General features: G+C 36.3%; 2 protein-coding genes across 2 annotated transcripts; both read left to right on the forward strand.

The window, feature by feature from the left end:
• The first annotated feature begins 8,315 nt into the window (after window positions 1–8,315).
• LOC137748941 (probable acyl-[acyl-carrier-protein]--UDP-N-acetylglucosamine O-acyltransferase, mitochondrial) lies at window positions 8,316–9,639 on the forward strand. Its single transcript, XM_068489132.1, has 5 exons — window positions 8,316–8,426; window positions 8,720–8,803; window positions 8,968–9,072; window positions 9,168–9,254; window positions 9,336–9,639. Exons 1-5 carry the CDS (start codon window positions 8,334–8,336, stop codon window positions 9,453–9,455), a joined length of 489 nt encoding a protein of 162 aa, XP_068345233.1. The 5' UTR covers window positions 8,316–8,333; the 3' UTR covers window positions 9,456–9,639.
• Window positions 9,640–15,885: 6,246 nt separating this feature from the next.
• Window positions 15,886–17,909, forward strand: LOC137748928 (transcription factor KUA1-like). The gene is made up of 3 exons (XM_068489119.1): window positions 15,886–16,571; window positions 16,982–17,178; window positions 17,308–17,909. The coding sequence occupies exons 1-3, from the start codon at window positions 16,184–16,186 to the stop codon at window positions 17,686–17,688; spliced, it is 966 nt and encodes a 321-aa protein (XP_068345220.1). The 5' UTR covers window positions 15,886–16,183; the 3' UTR covers window positions 17,689–17,909.
• Window positions 17,910–18,084: the final 175 nt, after the last annotated feature.

Below are 18,084 nucleotides of genomic sequence, written 5' to 3' on the forward strand. Positions count from 1 at the left end.
ACCCGTGAGTTTTGGCTCTTTCATAATGAAGGGTTTGGTTGCTTTTCCATTCGGTTGTGTGGAAACAAGAGAGTAGGGAGAGTTGCAGAGAGTTTTGCAGAGAGAAAGAGGGCAGAGAACAAGGGGTGCCGCATCCCCCATTTGAAAAGAGCTCCTCTCTTCGGTTAGTAATCATCAACCAAAGTAGTTGTTGTTGTAATAGCTTTGAGCTATATGTATAGAGAAGAAATTATTCATTATATTTCTTTCTCTATTTGTTTCTTTGGTGTGTGCGAGCTATTGGGTGTAGTGGGCTTTTGGGTTGTGAGATTGCCAACACTTTGTAAACTCCCATTTGGTTGATAGTGGATTATTGGGTGAGCTCCTACTGCTCCGAGGACGTACTCCAGTTACACTGACTGTTGAGGAATGATAGGAGCATATTCATGCGACTTAAATGGCTTGTTCTCGTGCATTTACGTTATGTTTCTCTAGTTATTTTAGTCCTTTATGCTTCTTTTGTGTGTTTTCAGGTTCTAAGGGCTTAGGGAGCAAGAAAGTGCATTTTGAGGCTATTTGGAGCATTTTTGGGCATGTATTGGATAGCTTAATCATGGAGCAAAGAGGATGGACGAAATTGAAGCCTTGTATGCTCTTTGGGACATAAAACAAAGGGCCTAGCCCAATCAAACAAATCCTTTGAGCCATGGAAAAACTCTAGCCCAATCAAACAATCCATCAAAGCCATGCAAAAAACACCAACACATGCACTCACATGCATTCACATGCATTTCAAGCACAAAACACCTTCAATGCCGTGACTTCCCCTTCATTCCAGCCATTCCACATGCAATTCCAACCTAACCCACATGCAACTCTTCATCATTGCACCACAAATCAGCCACTCACATGCATTCACACACACTTCACACAAACAACAAGTCTTTGCCGTGCCTTCCACACCAATTCCAGCTTTTCTTCATCATTGCAGCCACTTTGCCCTTTTATTTATGCATTAAACCTATTTCCTTTCCCTAAATTGCAGCCACAATCCACACCTTTCCAACCTAGCTGCACCCTACATACATTAATTAGTCATTCTTTTCATATTGCACTCACATGCATTCACATGCATTTCAAGAAGCAAAACAACATTGTGCCGTGAGCTTCCCTTGCATTTTCAGCTTTCCTCCTTGCATTCACATGCATTTCCAACCTAGCATTCCATTCTTTAATCATTCCTAGCTGCCATTCACATGTTCTCCCATCCATTCTCTCCCTATAAAACCATGCATTGCATTCATACAATTCATTCATTCACTCCCCATTCCATCTCTCCATTTCTAACACCACAACTAACACAAACACTTCCCCTTAGAATCCAAAACCGTGAGTCCCCCTTCCACTTCTCCTCCATTGCTTCCATTTCCACCACTCCCCAAACCATCCACACCATCAACCTATCCTTAGACCTTATGCTACAACGAAGAGGAGGAGAAGAGTGCCTAAACGTTCATACAATTCAAGTTTGAGTTGTTGGAATGTTTAGGTGTTTCTTTTCCTCGATTACAATGTTTAATTTCAATTCTCTTTGTTTTGTAATCATGAGGAACTAAAACCCCCTTTGGCTAGGGGGGGATTCGAAATATATGTTTATGCTTGCATTTTGATTTGATTACTTCTAATTGCGTTTCATAAGTTGTGGATTCAATTCGTTTAACCGTTTGATTGATAACTTATTTATGTATGTTTATTGAGAGTGCACGCTTAATTTTCATGCATGAATATGACGCTAGAATATAAGTGAGTTTCACCTAATAATTACGAACTTATATTCACAAGTAGTGGAGGTTGCTTATAAACAATCGCGTTAAACGAATTCTTGGCATAAGTTTCATGCAATCATAGTAACGAATGCCTCGTCAACACTTATAGTTTTCAAAGAACTTAATGATTCTTGCTTGTATCTCTATTATGCAATTCATGTAGGGAACTTGTGGGGAATGCTTTGGGTTGTCGTATGCAATCATCCAATCCATTAACTTAAGGAAAACTTGACGTTAATTTAAGCGGACCTAATTAACCCGGGATGATGAGTTTCATAATTTATTGAAATGCAATTGGAAATCGTTTTATTATGCAAGTATAACATATGTGGAGATGAACCCCGTAGCTAACTTTCCATCCATTCAATTTCATCCATTTGTTCTTTCTTTTCTTGTTTCTGTTTTCATGTTTCTTTTTAGTTAGAGGCGAATTTGAAGCCATGGACATATGTTGGTTATGATTTGATTTACTCCAGTTATGAATTCATGAACTTTAGATGTGGTTTACTTTTCTGTTTTGATTAAGAACTTGTTTATGTATGTAGGTTGAGGGTCGACACTTAATTTGCATGTCTAAACTTAATGCTAGGATATAAGGTAATTTCACCTAATCGTTATGAACTTATATTCATGAGTAGTAAAGATCGCTAGTCACGATTGTGTTTAGTAAACCCTAGGCTGGATTAACATGCGTATTCCATAGTTATGAATGCCTAGTCGATGTTTATGATTTCCGTTGAACTTAATGATCTTTGTTGAATGTCTCTATCATGCGTATTCCATGGTTAGGGACTTTGATTAGGAATAATTTGGTTGTAATGCGTATCCCATTCAATCCAATGAATCTAGGGAAATCTGAAAGTTAGTTTAAGCGAACCTAATTAACTTGGAGCATTGTCATTCATCGTTTGTTGAAGTCATAACTGGGAATCAAATTATATGCATATGTTCATGTGTGGATAAGGAACCCTCTAACTAGTTTTTCATCATTCTATTCCATCAATTTCGTTTGTACAATTTGTTTTGTTTCCAAGTTTCTATTTTAGTTTAATTTCATCCAAAACTCAATCCCCCTTTACTTTATTGTTCAATTTAGTTAGAAATCAATTTAGTTTGTGTCTAAAAGTGTTTTGATTCATTTTGTTTCCCAAATTCGTCCAAAGTACTCAAGGTGCTCAAAACTGCCCAGAAAGTGTTTTTAAGGCAGTTTCGAGTGCTTTGGGTACTGTTTGAGTCTTTTCGTTTGTTTTAGTGTTTTAAAGTTTAGTTTTGCATTCTTTGAGTCTAGTATAGTGTTTCATATTGTTATTTTACGTTTTTGAGTCAAATCCAAGTGGTTAACAATCCCTCCTAATCCCCGGTCTAGAACGATCCCTACTTATACGTATACTACAATTTGACGAAAAGAGGGTTTAATTTGTGTGCGTATAATTCTCGCATCAAGGAACCTCGTTAAAATCTTTGTGTCATTTTATATTTTGTTCTTGCATTTCCATTTAATAAATTTCTTGTGGGCTAGCTTGAGTTGGTTCCATTTAGTTTGGTGCTATCCTAGCACAACAATTGGTATCAGAGCACTGGTTGCTCTTGGGTATTGTCTAATTGCCAAAAATGTCAGACGGGCAAGATGAGAATCCTTTTGGAAGCAGCTCCGGATTTGCAAGAACTACGGTGCAAAACGCAAAGTTCGAAGTTGAAAAGTTTGATGACACAAACAACTTTGGGATGTGGCAATGTGAGGTCAAAGATGTGTTGGCTCAACAAGATCTACTTGCCGCTTTGGGAGAGAAGCCGGAAGCTATGTCGAAGCCGGAATGGGAGAAATTAAATTTGTGGGCTTTCTCTTCAATTCGGTTGTGCCTTGCAAAAACTCAGAAGTATTTTGTGATGCGGGAGACATTGGCAAGTGTGTTGTGGCAAAAATTGGAAGACAAGTATATGACGAAGAGTGCAGAGAACCGGCTACATTTGAAGAAAAAGCTCTACCGCTTCCAATACAAAGAAGGTACAAAAATGATTAGACACCTTGATGCTTTTAATAAGTTGATTGCCGACTTGTTAAATTTAGATGAGGATATTAAGGATGAAGATAAGGCCTTAATATTGTTGAATTCCTTGCCGGACTCTTATGAGCATTTTGTTACCACTATTATGCATGGTAAAGAAACTGTGAAATTTGAAGATGTGTCAAATGCCTTGATGAATTATGAAATGAGGCATAGAGATAAAAATCATGATAGTACCTCGGAAGCTTTATTTGTTAGAGGTAGATCATCGGAGAGAAGATCATCTTCTAGTAGGAAAAAATCACAGTCTCGACCTAGAGGAAACTCTAAAGGTAGAAAACCTTTGGAAAGGGATGAATGTGCCTTTTGTCGTAATAAGGGCCATTGGAAGAAAGATTGTCCAAAATTGAAGACCAAAGGTAAAGAAAGTTCTGAAGCTAATGTTGCTGAAGTTGAAACAGATTTTCCTGATTTTGCTTTAACCACTTCCTCATCATTTGATTTTGCTACTAAGTGGGTGTTGGATACGGGTTGTACTCATCATATGACTCCTCACAAGGATTGGTTTTCAAGCTTGAAAGAGTTTGATGGCGGTGTTGTGTTCATGGGAGATGACAATCCTTGCACAACAAAAAGGATTGGTACAGTTCGTTTGAAGTTGCATGATGGCATGGTTAAAGAGTTGATAGGTGTTCGGTATGTACCGAATTTGAAGAAAAATCTTATTTCTTTGGGAACTTTGGAAGCCAAGGGCTTCAGGTTTCATTCAGATGGGCAGACATTGAAGGTGACTTATGGTGCACTTGTTGTGATGAAAGCTCCTCGATGTGGCCATTTGTATTTATTGCAAGGAAGCACTGTGACAGGTGAAGCATCTGTAGTCTCAGAAAATATGGGCACATCCGATTCTGATACTACTAGATTGTGGCATATGAGATTAGGCCATGCCGGTGAGAAAGTTCTACAAGGGCTTGTGAAACAAGGTCTTCTAAAAGGTGCCACGACTTGTAAGCTTGATTTATGTGAGCATTGTGTCTTGGGGAAGCAAACTAGAGTGAAGTTTGGTACTGCTGTACATCAGACGAAGGGCATTCTTGATTATGTGCATTCGGATGTTTGGGGTCCTACAAAGACTCCCTCTTTGAGTGGTAGACATTGGTTCGTGACCTTTGTTGATGATTATTCAAGAAGGTCTTGGGTCTACACTATGAAGCACAAGAGTGAAGTGTTGAGCATTTTCTTGGGTTGGAAGAAAATGGTGGAGAACCAGACTGGGAGAAAGATTAAGATTTTGAGATCGGATAATGGTGGTGAATACACATCCGACCCTTTCTTTAAAGTTTGCAAAGAGGAAGGGATTGTGAGACATTTTAGTGTCCGGGGAACTCCACAACAAAATGGAGTTGCAGAAAGATTGAATCGAACCTTGCTTGAGAAGGTTAGATGCATGTTATCTCAGTCGGGTTTGAGCAAGTTATTTTGGGCAGAGGCAGTTACTTATGCATGTCGCATCATCAACCGATTACCCTCAGCTGCTGTTCAGGGTAAGACGCCAATGGAGGTATGGACTGGAAAACCTTCTAATGATTATGATTATATTCGTATTTTTGGTTCACCTGCTTATTTTCATGTAACTGAAAATAAACTTGATCCTAGAGCCAAAAAGGCTATCTTTCTTGGTTTTAGTAGTGGTGTCAAAGGTTACAGTCCGGAGATGAAGAAACTTGTAATCAGCAGAGATGTGACATTTGATGAAGAAAATATGTTCAGAGACTCTGAAAAGAATGTGAAAGATGTCCAACAAGTGGAGCTTGAGAAAGTTGCCTCTAGTACTTCAAATCCTATTTCCGCTGATGTCGAAGCCACTACAAGTGAAGAAGTGGGAGACCATGAGGATGTTGAAGAAGTTGAACTTGAAGATTCTATTCAAGTTGAAGAGCAAGTTTCACCTCAAGAGTCTATTGCCAAGAACAGAGGAAAAATACATATTACCAAGCCAGCTCGGTATAGTGACTATGTTGCTTTTGCTCTTCCTATTATCACTGATGAGATTCCATCCAATTTTGAGGAAGCCATTGAGAGTGAGGAAAAGGAGAAGTGGTGCAATGCCATGGGTGATGAGATGAATTCTCTCTTGAAGAACAAGACTTGGGAGTTAGCTAAATTGCCTAAGGGTAAGAAAGCTATTGGTTGCAAATGGGTGTATGCCAAGAAGGAAGATGCTGATGAGAAAAGCAATGTGAGATTCAAAGCAAGATTAGTTTCTAAAGGGTATGCACAAAAGGAAGGCATTGACTACAACGAAATATTTTCTTCAGTTGTGAAGCACTCCTCAATTCGTATTATGTTAGCTCTTGTTGCACAATATGATCTTGAGCTTGTGCAACTCGATGTGAAGACGGCTTTCCTACATGGTGATTTGAATGAAGAGATTTATATATGTCAACCGGATGGGTATAAAGTGAAAGGGAAAGAAAATTTGTTTTGCAAGTTGAAGAAATCACTTTATGGCTTGAAGCAATCTCCAAGACAATGGTATTTGAGGTTTGATAAATTTATGAGAGGCCAAAACTATTCTAGAAGTCAATATGATCATTGTGTGTACTTCAAGAAGTTGCAAGATGGGTCTTTCATTTATTTATTGATATATGTTGATGATATGTTGATTGCCTCAAAGAATGTCGAAGAGATTGAGAAATTGAAGAAGCTAATGAAGAATGAGTTTGAGATGAAGGATCTTGGTGAAGCAAAGAAGATCCTTGGCATGGAGATCACTAGAGACAGAGAGAAAGGTTTGGTATGCTTGAATCAAAGACAATACCTTGAGAAGTTGATTCGGAAGTTTGGAGTTCATGATTCAACCAAACCGGTTAGTACCCCTTTGGCTCCTCATTTTAAATTAAGTTCTCTACAGTGTCCTAAAACTGATAAAGAGAAGCTGCAAATGAAAGATATACCATATGCAAATTTGGTTGGTAGTTTGATGTATGCAATGGTATACTCTAGACCGGATATTGCTCATGCAGTTGGCATGGTGAGTCGATATATGCATAATCCTGGTAAAGAGCATTGGAATGCAGCTAAGTGGATATTGAGGTATCTCCATGGTACTCGAGATGTTGGTTTATGCTTTGAGAGGGATGACTCTGGTATTGGTCATTTTGCTGTTGGTTATGTTGATTCAGATTATGCAGGTGATCTGGATGGAAGGAAGTCTACTACAGGCTATGTATTTACTATGGCTAAAGGGCCAGTTTGTTGGAGGTCCATTTTGCAATCATCTGTTGCTTTGTCTACTACAGAGGCTGAATATATGGCAGTTGCTGAAGCTATAAAGGAGGCCATTTGGATACATGGGTTGATTAGAGATTTGGGGGTTGATCAGAAGCAGGTGGAGGTGCATTGTGATAGTCAGAGTGCCATTTATTTGGCTAGGTATCAGGTTCATCATGCAAGGACCAAGCACATAGATGTGCGTTATCACTTTGTTCGTGAAGTTGTTGGTGAAGGAGAAATCATTCTCCAGAAGATTCCAACTAAAGACAACCCCGCTGATATGTTGACTAAGGTTGTTGGTGTAGCCAAGTTTGTTCATTGCTTGAACTTGGCTCACATTTTGCCTATATAAAGAAGGCGTTGAGCAGTAGGAGTTTTGGAGCATTTGGCTCGGCATGAGTTGTTCTCTTGCTAGTGATTGGGAGTGATGTTGTGTGTTAATTGTGTTGTTTGGCTTCTCATGGCGTTTTTCGGAACTTGGCCAAGGTGGAGATTGTTGAATAAGTGGCCAAGTGGCCATACTTTAGAATTAACAAACAAAAAGGGGAAACATCTTTCCTTGTTTTGGGGAAGAAATTATGGGTTGCTTTTTCTTTTGTCTACCACCCGTGAGTTTTGGCTCTTTCATAATGAAGGGTTTGGTTGCTTTTCCATTCGGTTGTGTGGAAACAAGAGAGTAGGGAGAGTTGTAGAGAGTTTTGCAGAGAGTTTTGCAGAGAGAAAGAGGGCAGAGAACAAGGGGTGCCGCATCCCCCATTTGAAAAGAGCTCCTCTCTTCGGTTAGTAATCATCAACCAAAGTAGTTGTTGTAATAGTTTTGAGCTATATGTATAGAGAAGAAATTATTCATTATATTTCTTTCTCTATTTGTTTCTTTGGTGTGTGAGAGCTATTGGGTGTAGTGGGCTTTTGGGTTGTGAGATTGCCAACACTTTGTAAACTCCCATTTGGTTGATAGTGGATTATTGGGTGAGCTCCTACTGCTCCGAGGACGTACTCCAGTTACACTGACTGTTGAGGAACCTCGTTAAAATCTTTGTGTCATTTTATATTTTGTTCTTGCATTTCCATTTGATAAATTTCTTGTGGGCTAGCTTGAGTTGGTTCCATTTAGTTTGGTGCTATCCTAGCACAACAATACAACTGTATGTGGATATGCTTATTACTTTTCATTCATACGGGTGTTTTAAGTTTCATGCTCTCATTGTTGTTATGTGATCAGGCTATTGGGAATAACAATCTTATCATGGGATCTTGTCATATTGCCCACGATTGCAAGATCAGAAACAACATCATTTTTGCAAACAATACGTTGCTAGCAGGCTTTGTTGAGGTGGAAGTAAGCCCTTGCGCTTTCTTTGGATTATGAAATTTCAAATTTCCGGATATTGGCTGATTTGTCATAAAAAGATATGTTCTTTTGATCGAAGAAATATACTTGATACACAGATTACATATGATATCATAGGTTATATTTTTTTGTGGAATCCAAAATGTTATATCGTGTCTTGCATTTTCAGACTCCTTATCTTCGACATCAAATGTATTGTCTGTTTTGCATTCTTCAGTTAAAGAATATGTTACTTCGATCCTACATGCAGTACCTGATATTTAGTTGCATTTCAAATGTAGGATTATGCTTACACTGCAGGGGCTGTTGTAGTTCATCAATTCTGCCATGTTGGTTCTTTCTCATTCATTGGCGGAGCCTCTGTGGTATGACAGTCTTGACTTTTTACCATCTTTTATGCAACGTGGAGACTTGAACTATTGCTTTGAACTAGTGAATTATGAGATTGGTGCAACATGAAACAACAATTGGCACAAAAATTTTCACTGTGAAATCTTGATTTATTTTGTTCTTTTTTATATCCCTGAAGATTACACAGGATGTTCCAAAGTATAAGATGGTTGCAGGAGAAAGAGCTGTGCTTCGCGGTTTAAATCTTGAGGGTCTACGACGTAATGGATTCACAGCCGCCGAGGTTTTCATTAATCGATGTTTCATCTTAATAGTAAACATTATTTGTATTTAATTGCATGTCTAAAAGAGCTTCTATTCCTTCGCGCAAGGATCTAGATGAGAAGTTTGAGGACGGCTTACCAAAAGATATTCATGCCTGCTGATGAAAATTTCGGGGCTTTTGAAGAATGTCTTTCTAACGTGGTATCACATTCAACCACTTCTCTACCCTCTGAAATCTAAACTTTTAAATTCTTGGTCAATGGAACTATATTCATTTTGCAGGAGCTGCATGCTGAATTGGCTCATATACTTGCAGTCCGTTCCATGGTGCAGTCTATCCGCAACTCTTTTGAAGGAAAACGACGTGGAATATGTAAATTCAGACATTGGAATGGCTCTTAAAAGCATGTCATAGCTCAGTTTCTTTGCTCTATAAAGATGTTAGTCTATTTGTCTAGGAAGACAATTGTATTGTCAAGAAAGATAACTCTTTGAGGGATATTAAAGATACCAAAACATCCTCACAAGCATACTCTATGTATCATATATTACCAATATCGATATCCATGCTTCCTGGGAGGGAGGGAGGGAGAGGGGTAGAGAGAGAGAGAGAGAAGAAGGGGGGGGGGGGTGGGTTGGGAAGGCAGAGAGACAGAGAGTTGTACCTATGAATTTTTGTAGTTAATTTGGTTTTCATTTTCATCTCTACTGCTATTGTATTTACAAAACCGCTGAGGATGTGCTCCGGTGTGTAGTAAGAAGAACTTACCAGGCAGCTTGTGGTTGTGCGAAGCGAATATCTATTTGAATTTTGAAGAAAGAGTCCTTGTATCGGTGAAACAATGTAATACAGAACGAAGTCGCATATGCATAACATACTGTAGAAGTATTAATCTTTTCAGCTAGTGAATTGTGCGAAGGAAATTACTTGTGCAATTTCTTTGAAGTTGGAAAAGACCAACATTTCTTTTAAATTTTGTTAAAGCAGATTGACCTCAAATTCACAGAAAATCCAAGGAATTTTATAGTTATGTGTTCTCAGTTACATTGGTTTTAATTTTTTTAATTTTTTTTTTTTGAACAAGCGATATTATCTACATTAAATGAGAGGAGGTGGGTTTAATCTCACAATGGGGTAGTAATAATTTGATTCAAATTCGCCCTTGGTGAGAATCGAGCTTAAGACCTCTACTTACTAGTGAAGAGGAATACTATTATACCGTAGTATTAAGTGGCGGGTTTAATTAATTTAAATACCAAGTTATTATTAGCGTTCTAAAAAAGTTATTCTGCACGCAAAATATATAAACACAAGAAAATTTATATAAGAAGGAAAGCAAGATGTCATTTTTTAAGTGCCAATCCCCAAACCTTATATAATTAATTCGGATTATTGTAACAAAATGGTCTTTTAAGTTTGCATAACTCACAACTTTGACCCCAGTGTTCAAAGCCGACCAATGCCGTCCTCCACATTTTAGTCCGGCCATCAATGTTGCCTTCGCCGTGATAGTTTTTGTGTTGTGTGAAGTTAAGCCATTCATTTGCAGTTTCTGATGCTCAATCCACCAGGCCAGGATAAATTCCTTGTCATCGGGATAACAAAAGGAAGTGATAAAATTTCTGACCAAATTTAGTTCCCTGTCTATTTTAGTACAGGAGAATCATGTGCGTTAGAGAGAATTGACTTCATTTTTCAAAACCAGATTTTGGTTTTAAGAATATTTGAACTCTTTTTTCGGTGCGGTCCAAATTACTTGAATTTTCAAGTTTCCTCATCTGCATGGTAAGGTTCTTTCCCAACTTTGACTTGGAAGCAATGACTTGAAGTATATTTGGCCACCTCTCCTTGTAGCTAGTTAGAACAAAAATATTCTCGTGATCACCAAGTGACCAAAGAATGCATGATTATTCCTTTTATCAAAGATGAAAAAGTAGTGCTTTTAGCGTTTGAATCTCAATCCTTAATGTCAAATTCATAAGTAGATTACCATGAATCTTTGGTTACATGGTGACCAAAAAACGAGGCTTGTAGTTTTATTTTATTGCATCAACAAATAAATAAAATAAAAATAAACAACCAAACCAACAACAACAATTAAGTCTAATTCAACTAAATGGGACCAGTTGTATGAATCATAGAACATCATTGCCTTTAGTTTTGCGCCATGTCTTCTATTAACTTCAAGTACTCCATATCTTTTATTTTTTTGTAGTTGTAGCTAATAATGCCGGATTATGGCATGTGATGTAATCTATAGCACTAATGGAAAGCTTAATGATGATAATATCAAGATAAGGGGATATGAAAAATTAAAGAGCAGTTGACACCCTCGGGATTGAATTTGACCCATCTTTAGGCCTTGTCCGTTCTTTTAACCTTTTCATTTTCTTCCATATTTGAACTAGGGTGTGATATTCACACACCTCATTTTACTTTTCACACGTCCTTTTAATTTTCGATCGTCGGATCAGATGAATTGAAGAAGATCAACATATATAAATTATTAAGGGGTGTATGAGAAGTAAAATGAGGTGTGTGGATAGCACACCCCATTTGAACCATGTGGAAATTTAAGAGAGGTGGCCCAAGCGCCCCACATCCAACAACATTGATTCTCAACTTGGTAATTAACATATGCTTAATTTGTTAGGTATGAAGTTTTATCACAAAAGGTCTCAGTATTAGTAGGAATGGGGTAACCTTATTTAAACTCTTTTTTCTTCTTCCCTTTGGCCAATGTGGGATAGCCACCAAACTATGGGTAATGCTAGAGAGATTAAATTTGTGGACTAAATTTTGCAATCTAAATGACATGGAAGTTGATGATTGAATTATTACTTAAATATTGATTAACGTGCTTATTTCTAATTAGTGACACATTATTTAGTTTCCAAATTTAGTCTACCTAGAATAATCTTTGAACCACTTCAAATGTTGTGCTCCTTTTTCATGTTATATCTCATCAAGATGCTCGTTTTCTTGGTCACTTGGTGATCAAGGATTCATAGTCATAACTGCTGACTTTGATACCAAAGCTTGAGATAAACTACTAATTAAAAACAAATGATTTAAACCACTAATTAAAAGCACATTCATTTAATCTCTAGATTTAATATCAAATCCAATTGTAAATAGTCATACATTTCTTGATAACCTGTTGAAAGAAAAATATTTTTGTACTCATCAGTGGATGAATGCTAGTTAAACAACCCCAATTCCCCTTTTCCCTTTATAATTTGTTAATAGACACCAAAAGCAGATATGGGTAGGTTTTGTACTTCAGCAACTCAGGCTGACGGCTACACTTTAGATATATTTTATGCCCATTTATTTTTCATAAAGTTGATGCCTTTTGAGCAATTATGGAACAAACATAATGATTTTCAATCAATCTGCATCAGATTTTGTATAATTTGAACATGATTTAGCAAGCACACCAAAGTTTATAGTTAAAGTTGGGGAGAAGATATATGGAAAACATATATGCTTTAATATTCAAAGATGTGTTCAAGTTGGTACTTTCAGAAGTACTTTCATTGAAGCTGAGATCTCAAGTTCACCATTATTCCAGCACTAGCTCATAGACCAGAATCCAAACCACCCTACCATTTGATAAAGGGGGACAAGTTTAACAATGCAAGGGAATTTAATCAATTAGATCCCTCAAAATACTTAACTAGGGGTGGAAACACATGTTCTGCATGTGTTTTGCGTAGTTATCAGAAGTAGATGTGAGAAAGTGAGTAACTTAAAAATTGTTAATGTTCATGAGAAACACTTTACGAATCATATTATAAAGATAAAAACTCCTCATGTATCAATTGTTAATGTCAGAGGCAATGAAAGTTGAGTTCCAGAATTCTTTGTTCTTCAATATAGTTTCAGGGTTTTTTTGTTTGAACTATAAAATGGAGTTTTGAGGAATTTATTTGTGAAAAGAACCAATCAAAATCACTATTTAATAACATAATAATGTGATAAAACAACACCACATTTTACTACATTGAAGTGTCAATTTATTTGGGTCCTCTTGCAATGATGCAGACAAATTGAGATTTGGCAGAAACGTTAATAATTCAAAAAAAAGAAAAAAAGAAAAAAAAAGCACTATAATAAAATTAAAAATGAGACATTGAGAGGCCTCGCGATCCTAGTTAATGATCAAACAATGATTAACAAAATGGAATATATGAGATTAGAAAAAGTAAGTTTCAAGAGATTATTAATATGGTTACTGATCTGTATCATCATTTTTCTTACACAATGTACACTCTGTATGTATTTTAATGATTTGAATTGTCTATATTTTAGAACATTATTTATAGATCATCATTGCAAAAAATGAGACAAATCCAAAACCATTAAGACATTCATTTGAAGTGAATAAATGAATCAATTATACTGTTTTACAAAGAAACCCTAAATTCTTAAACCAACGGTCATATGTTTTATATTTGGGTGATTTTTGGTAGACACGATCTTTGAGAGAAGATCTAAAAGATAGACAGTTCAGATCTTTAAAATACATTACAAAGTGGGCTTCATAAAAATGTGTCAAAAGTTATTTAAAAAAGTTAAAAAAGTGGTGTCATCCCCTATAAAAACAATCAAGTGACTTAATACTTCAACAAAACAAGATTAGAAAACTTCGCCAATGACCATTATCCTCTAGTTTCATAAGAAGGAAGATTCCTTTCTACAAACAATGCCAAATACATAAAAATAGTATGAATAAATATTGGAACTTAGAAGAGTTTCATGGTTTAGACATAGAAAGGACTAAACAATTTTCAACTTGGCCGCCTCCTCATACATTGGAATATATATTTTTCTCCAACTAGCTTAATTAAAAATCTTAATAATAACCTTAAGACAAAATTAGTTGGGGTGAGATATATGTCTATCTAATATTTAATTAAACTGTATATATTAAACGATCTCATCGAGTCCCTAACTAGATTTGAAGTACTCGTAATGGTTTACCAATATAGGAAATGGAATATACTATTTCCTCATATCAAAACTAAGGATTCTAATCTATATATTCTGTTTGACGATTATGGTACCTAAGCTAAAGTCATTAGCCACTAATTATTTATTGATTATATATAGGCCCTTTAACAAGAGGGATTCTCATTTTTTTTTTTTTAAATGAGGACACCCACTTGACCGTTGGATTGACTTTAATGATAGTGTGTGGTTGAGATTAAATCAAAGGCCACACAATCTCAACCACACAATGCCATTAAAGTCAAATCTAATGGTTAAGAGGGTGTCCCCATTTTTTATTTTTTTTTTTAAATGGGGATCCCTTGTTAAAGGACTTTTTAAAACAATTTTTTATATACATTTTTGTGTGCCGCACTCCGTAATGTAGTTTAACAATTTAAATCTTCTATCTTTTAGAATATCATTCATAGATCATCCTTGGAAAAAAATTAGACGAATCCAAAAGCATTAAGACATTCATTTGCAGTGAAGAAAATGGTTGAATATATATGATTCTATAAAGAACCTAAACACTTAATCCAATGGTTACGGTCATATGATTTCAGATTTGGATAATTTTGGTAGACATGACTTCTGGGGAAGATCTAAAAGATAAATAGTTCGGATCATTGAAATACATTATGAAGTGTACCTCACAAAAACATATATCAAATATTGTATAAAAAAAGTAGTGTCACTGATCCGAAATGTAAACTGCAGTATCGTAGTGTTCTTTATCTTAGATTCAAGGATAATTAAAGAGAGAGTTAGGTAAGACTTGATAGCTTAGATGATTTAGATTGATCATATAGATTTTTAGTGATTTGGATTGCTTTGGAGTTTGAAATCAAATTATTGTGATTGTGATTGTGATCATAATCAAATCATTAATTTGTAGTTCAATCTTTTTGAACATTTTGGTCCAATAATCTGAATGGTTGAATCAAGAGGGCATGATATTTTGGTTTCTTCTTCCCTAAAATATTGGTATTAGTCTCTTAATGCGTAACATTTAAGCATGTGTATAGCTGTTGACTTATCACAAAGAAGCTAACATCCTCAATTTTTGGTGGAACTAACTATGAAGTTACTGAAATGTATATTATATATGAATTGAAAGGATGAATAATATTGTGTCTGTGTTTTTTCCCTGTTCGATCTCTTTGATTGTATGGAATGTTGTTTCTCTATGAGTTAATTTCCTAATAAACTGCAACATGGGCAGATCAACATATAAACTTTTGAAGGGGGTTCCTTTTCTGTGATATTTCTCATCAACCTACTTCCAAGATATTGTTCATTTCCTAAGCCAATTATAGTGTCTTCCTAACTCGTAGCAAATTAGTCATTTACACAATAAATAAAAACGAATATAGTTCGGATATTTCAAGTTCGACTACTTTTGTCTTAATAAAGAAATAGAAACATAATATTTTCACACATCCTCTTCAATTTCTAATTGTTGGATTGAATCAATTAAAGAAGATCAAAAGACATAAACTAACATAAGATGTGTGGTAGGTAAAAAAAAGATGTGTGGATAGCACGACCTTAAAACACTCATCATGCATTACTCCTCTAAAGTGGATTTCCTCTCTTATGTCTTCACATACTTGTATGAAATAATTTTTCTAAAGTGCTAATAAGAGCTATATCTATGATTTATTTGCCTAATTAAAAATGAAAACAAAGCTATAGTATAGTAGCTATACGGTCCCCTACAATATTGTACGTAGGATATTCCTACAAGCTCCAGAAGACCAAAGTTCCTGTGTAAGATAAGATTTATATATATATATTCCTCTTCTATATATATGAGGTGATCGAGAGAGAGAGAGAGAGAGAGAGAGAGGTAATACAACTAGTTTTAATTTATTTTGTTTAGAACCCAAGTTGGAAATATCCAAACAATAAACAATGTCCATCCAATCATCTTCTCTTGGTGTGCACAAAAACAAATCCCCCACCCGCCACCCCCCCCTCAACCTCCATCATCATATGTACCACCAAACACCTTGCTCATTCGTCCTCTCTCTCTCTCTCTCTGTGAATTTAGTTGGAATTGTGGTGGTGTCGGCTGTAATATATTTTGAGAATTAAGTTGCGAGAAGCACGTAATATTATTGTCCGGCTGAAGATGGGCAGAAAGTGCTCACATTGTGGAAACATAGGCCACAACTCTAGGACCTGCGCAAATTTCAGAGGCACTACTAGTAGTACTAGTTTTGTTGGATTTAGGCTCTTCGGCGTCCAACTTCATCGTGATCATCATCATCATATCATGATGTCTTCATCTAACATGAACAATAATTCTGCTAATCATCATGTTTCCATGTCCATGAAGAAAAGTTTCAGCATGGAGTGCTTGCCGACGATGACGTCGTCAGCCTCTTCATCTTCCCCATCTAATTCTTCATTGTCTCCTTCAAGACTTTCCATGGATGAAAATATTTGCGCATCAGATAAAGCTTCCATCGGCTATCTCTCTGACGGTCTCATATGCCAAGCCCAAGAAAGGAAAAAGGGTCAGTTCCAAATTAATGACTTAATATATTACTATTGTTTTGTTAATTTTTGAAATAACAAAATCTTCACTATTATGTGAGTTTTTACTTTAAGCTTGTGTTCTTGAGCATGCATCATATATATGATTGTTGTTTTCCAATATGTTGTTTCAAGACCGAGAAGAATTCATCTGCAACTGAGATGTCAAAATAGTAGTATTTCAAGTCAATTGAGCCTTGTCATGTCATTCATGGCAATGCCTGATTTGCTTAAATACCGCCATAGCACCACCAGAGTAATTTGTAGGAGTTTCGTTTCAAATTTTCTGAAAATTAATCACCAATTTATTGTTTGCTTAGGGAAACTGAGTTTCAGGCACCTTATTATATATTTTCTCTCATGCATACTCATTATTCATGTATGTTATCAGGAGTTCCATGGACGGAAGAGGAGCACCGGACGTTCCTAATCGGACTCGAGAAGTTAGGAAAGGGTGACTGGAGAGGCATCTCTAGGAATTATGTGACCACAAGAACCCCTACCCAAGTTGCGAGTCATGCTCAGAAGTATTTTCTCAGGCAAGCAAGCCTGACCAAAAAGAAGCGACGTTCTAGCCTCTTTGATATGGTGTGTACTTAACTAAACCTTCTCCTCTCTCTGTCTAACAAATTAAGGAGTTGTCTGATATAATCATTTCAGTTGGCTCTGACTGAATTGAATTTTAATATTAATTTTGTGTTAGTCATGTCATGACAGTTTGGAAGCAGCAACAATATAAATATGGAAACTGATGATCCAATTCCTACTCAATGTGACAATATTATTCGTAATAACATGGCCATTGATTCCAGCACAGTGCCTCTGCTTGAACATAGCATTGCAGCGAAAAATCTAAACTTAGATCACAGTCAAAAACCTCAAAGACGTAGTACTACTACTCAGCAGCGGCCGGTTTGGATTTACGGGTTGATCGATTCCCAGATGAAACCGAATTCATCTTCGAGTAAAGCCTCAGTAGTACCGGATCTTGAGCTCACGCTTGCTGCACCAACTAGTCCTAATCCAGAACAAAAAAATAAATCATCCCCAACCCCAGCAGGTCCCCTCCTTAATCTTGGAGCAATTAGTGTCACATAAAAAAAGAGATGGACTGGGCTACAATATTTACAGAAATGAACGTGACTTTGACGTTAACCCTGGCAGCTGAAGAAGGATCTGAAGGAACAATATATATTATTCATGGCTACTGTTACTTGATTTATAATTAGTATGTATTGATTATTAATTAACGTTATTTTCTTTAATTCCTTTTTTTTCCTTTCTCTTGATGAATAAAACGAGGATGTATCGATGCATGACAATATATTATAAAAGCATTTTATTTCCCTTTTTTTTTTTTTTTCCTGAACAAACGATATTATCTACATTAAAAGAGAAGAGATAGGCTTAGCTTCACAATGGGCTAGCAATAATATGATTCAAACTCGCCTTTGGTGAGAATCGAATCTAAAACCTCTCACTTACAAGTGAAGA

The sequence above is a fragment of the Pyrus communis genome, chromosome 10 (genome assembly GCF_963583255.1).
Source record: "Pyrus communis chromosome 10, drPyrComm1.1, whole genome shotgun sequence".
NCBI classification, from domain to species: Eukaryota; Viridiplantae; Streptophyta; class Magnoliopsida; order Rosales; family Rosaceae; genus Pyrus; species Pyrus communis.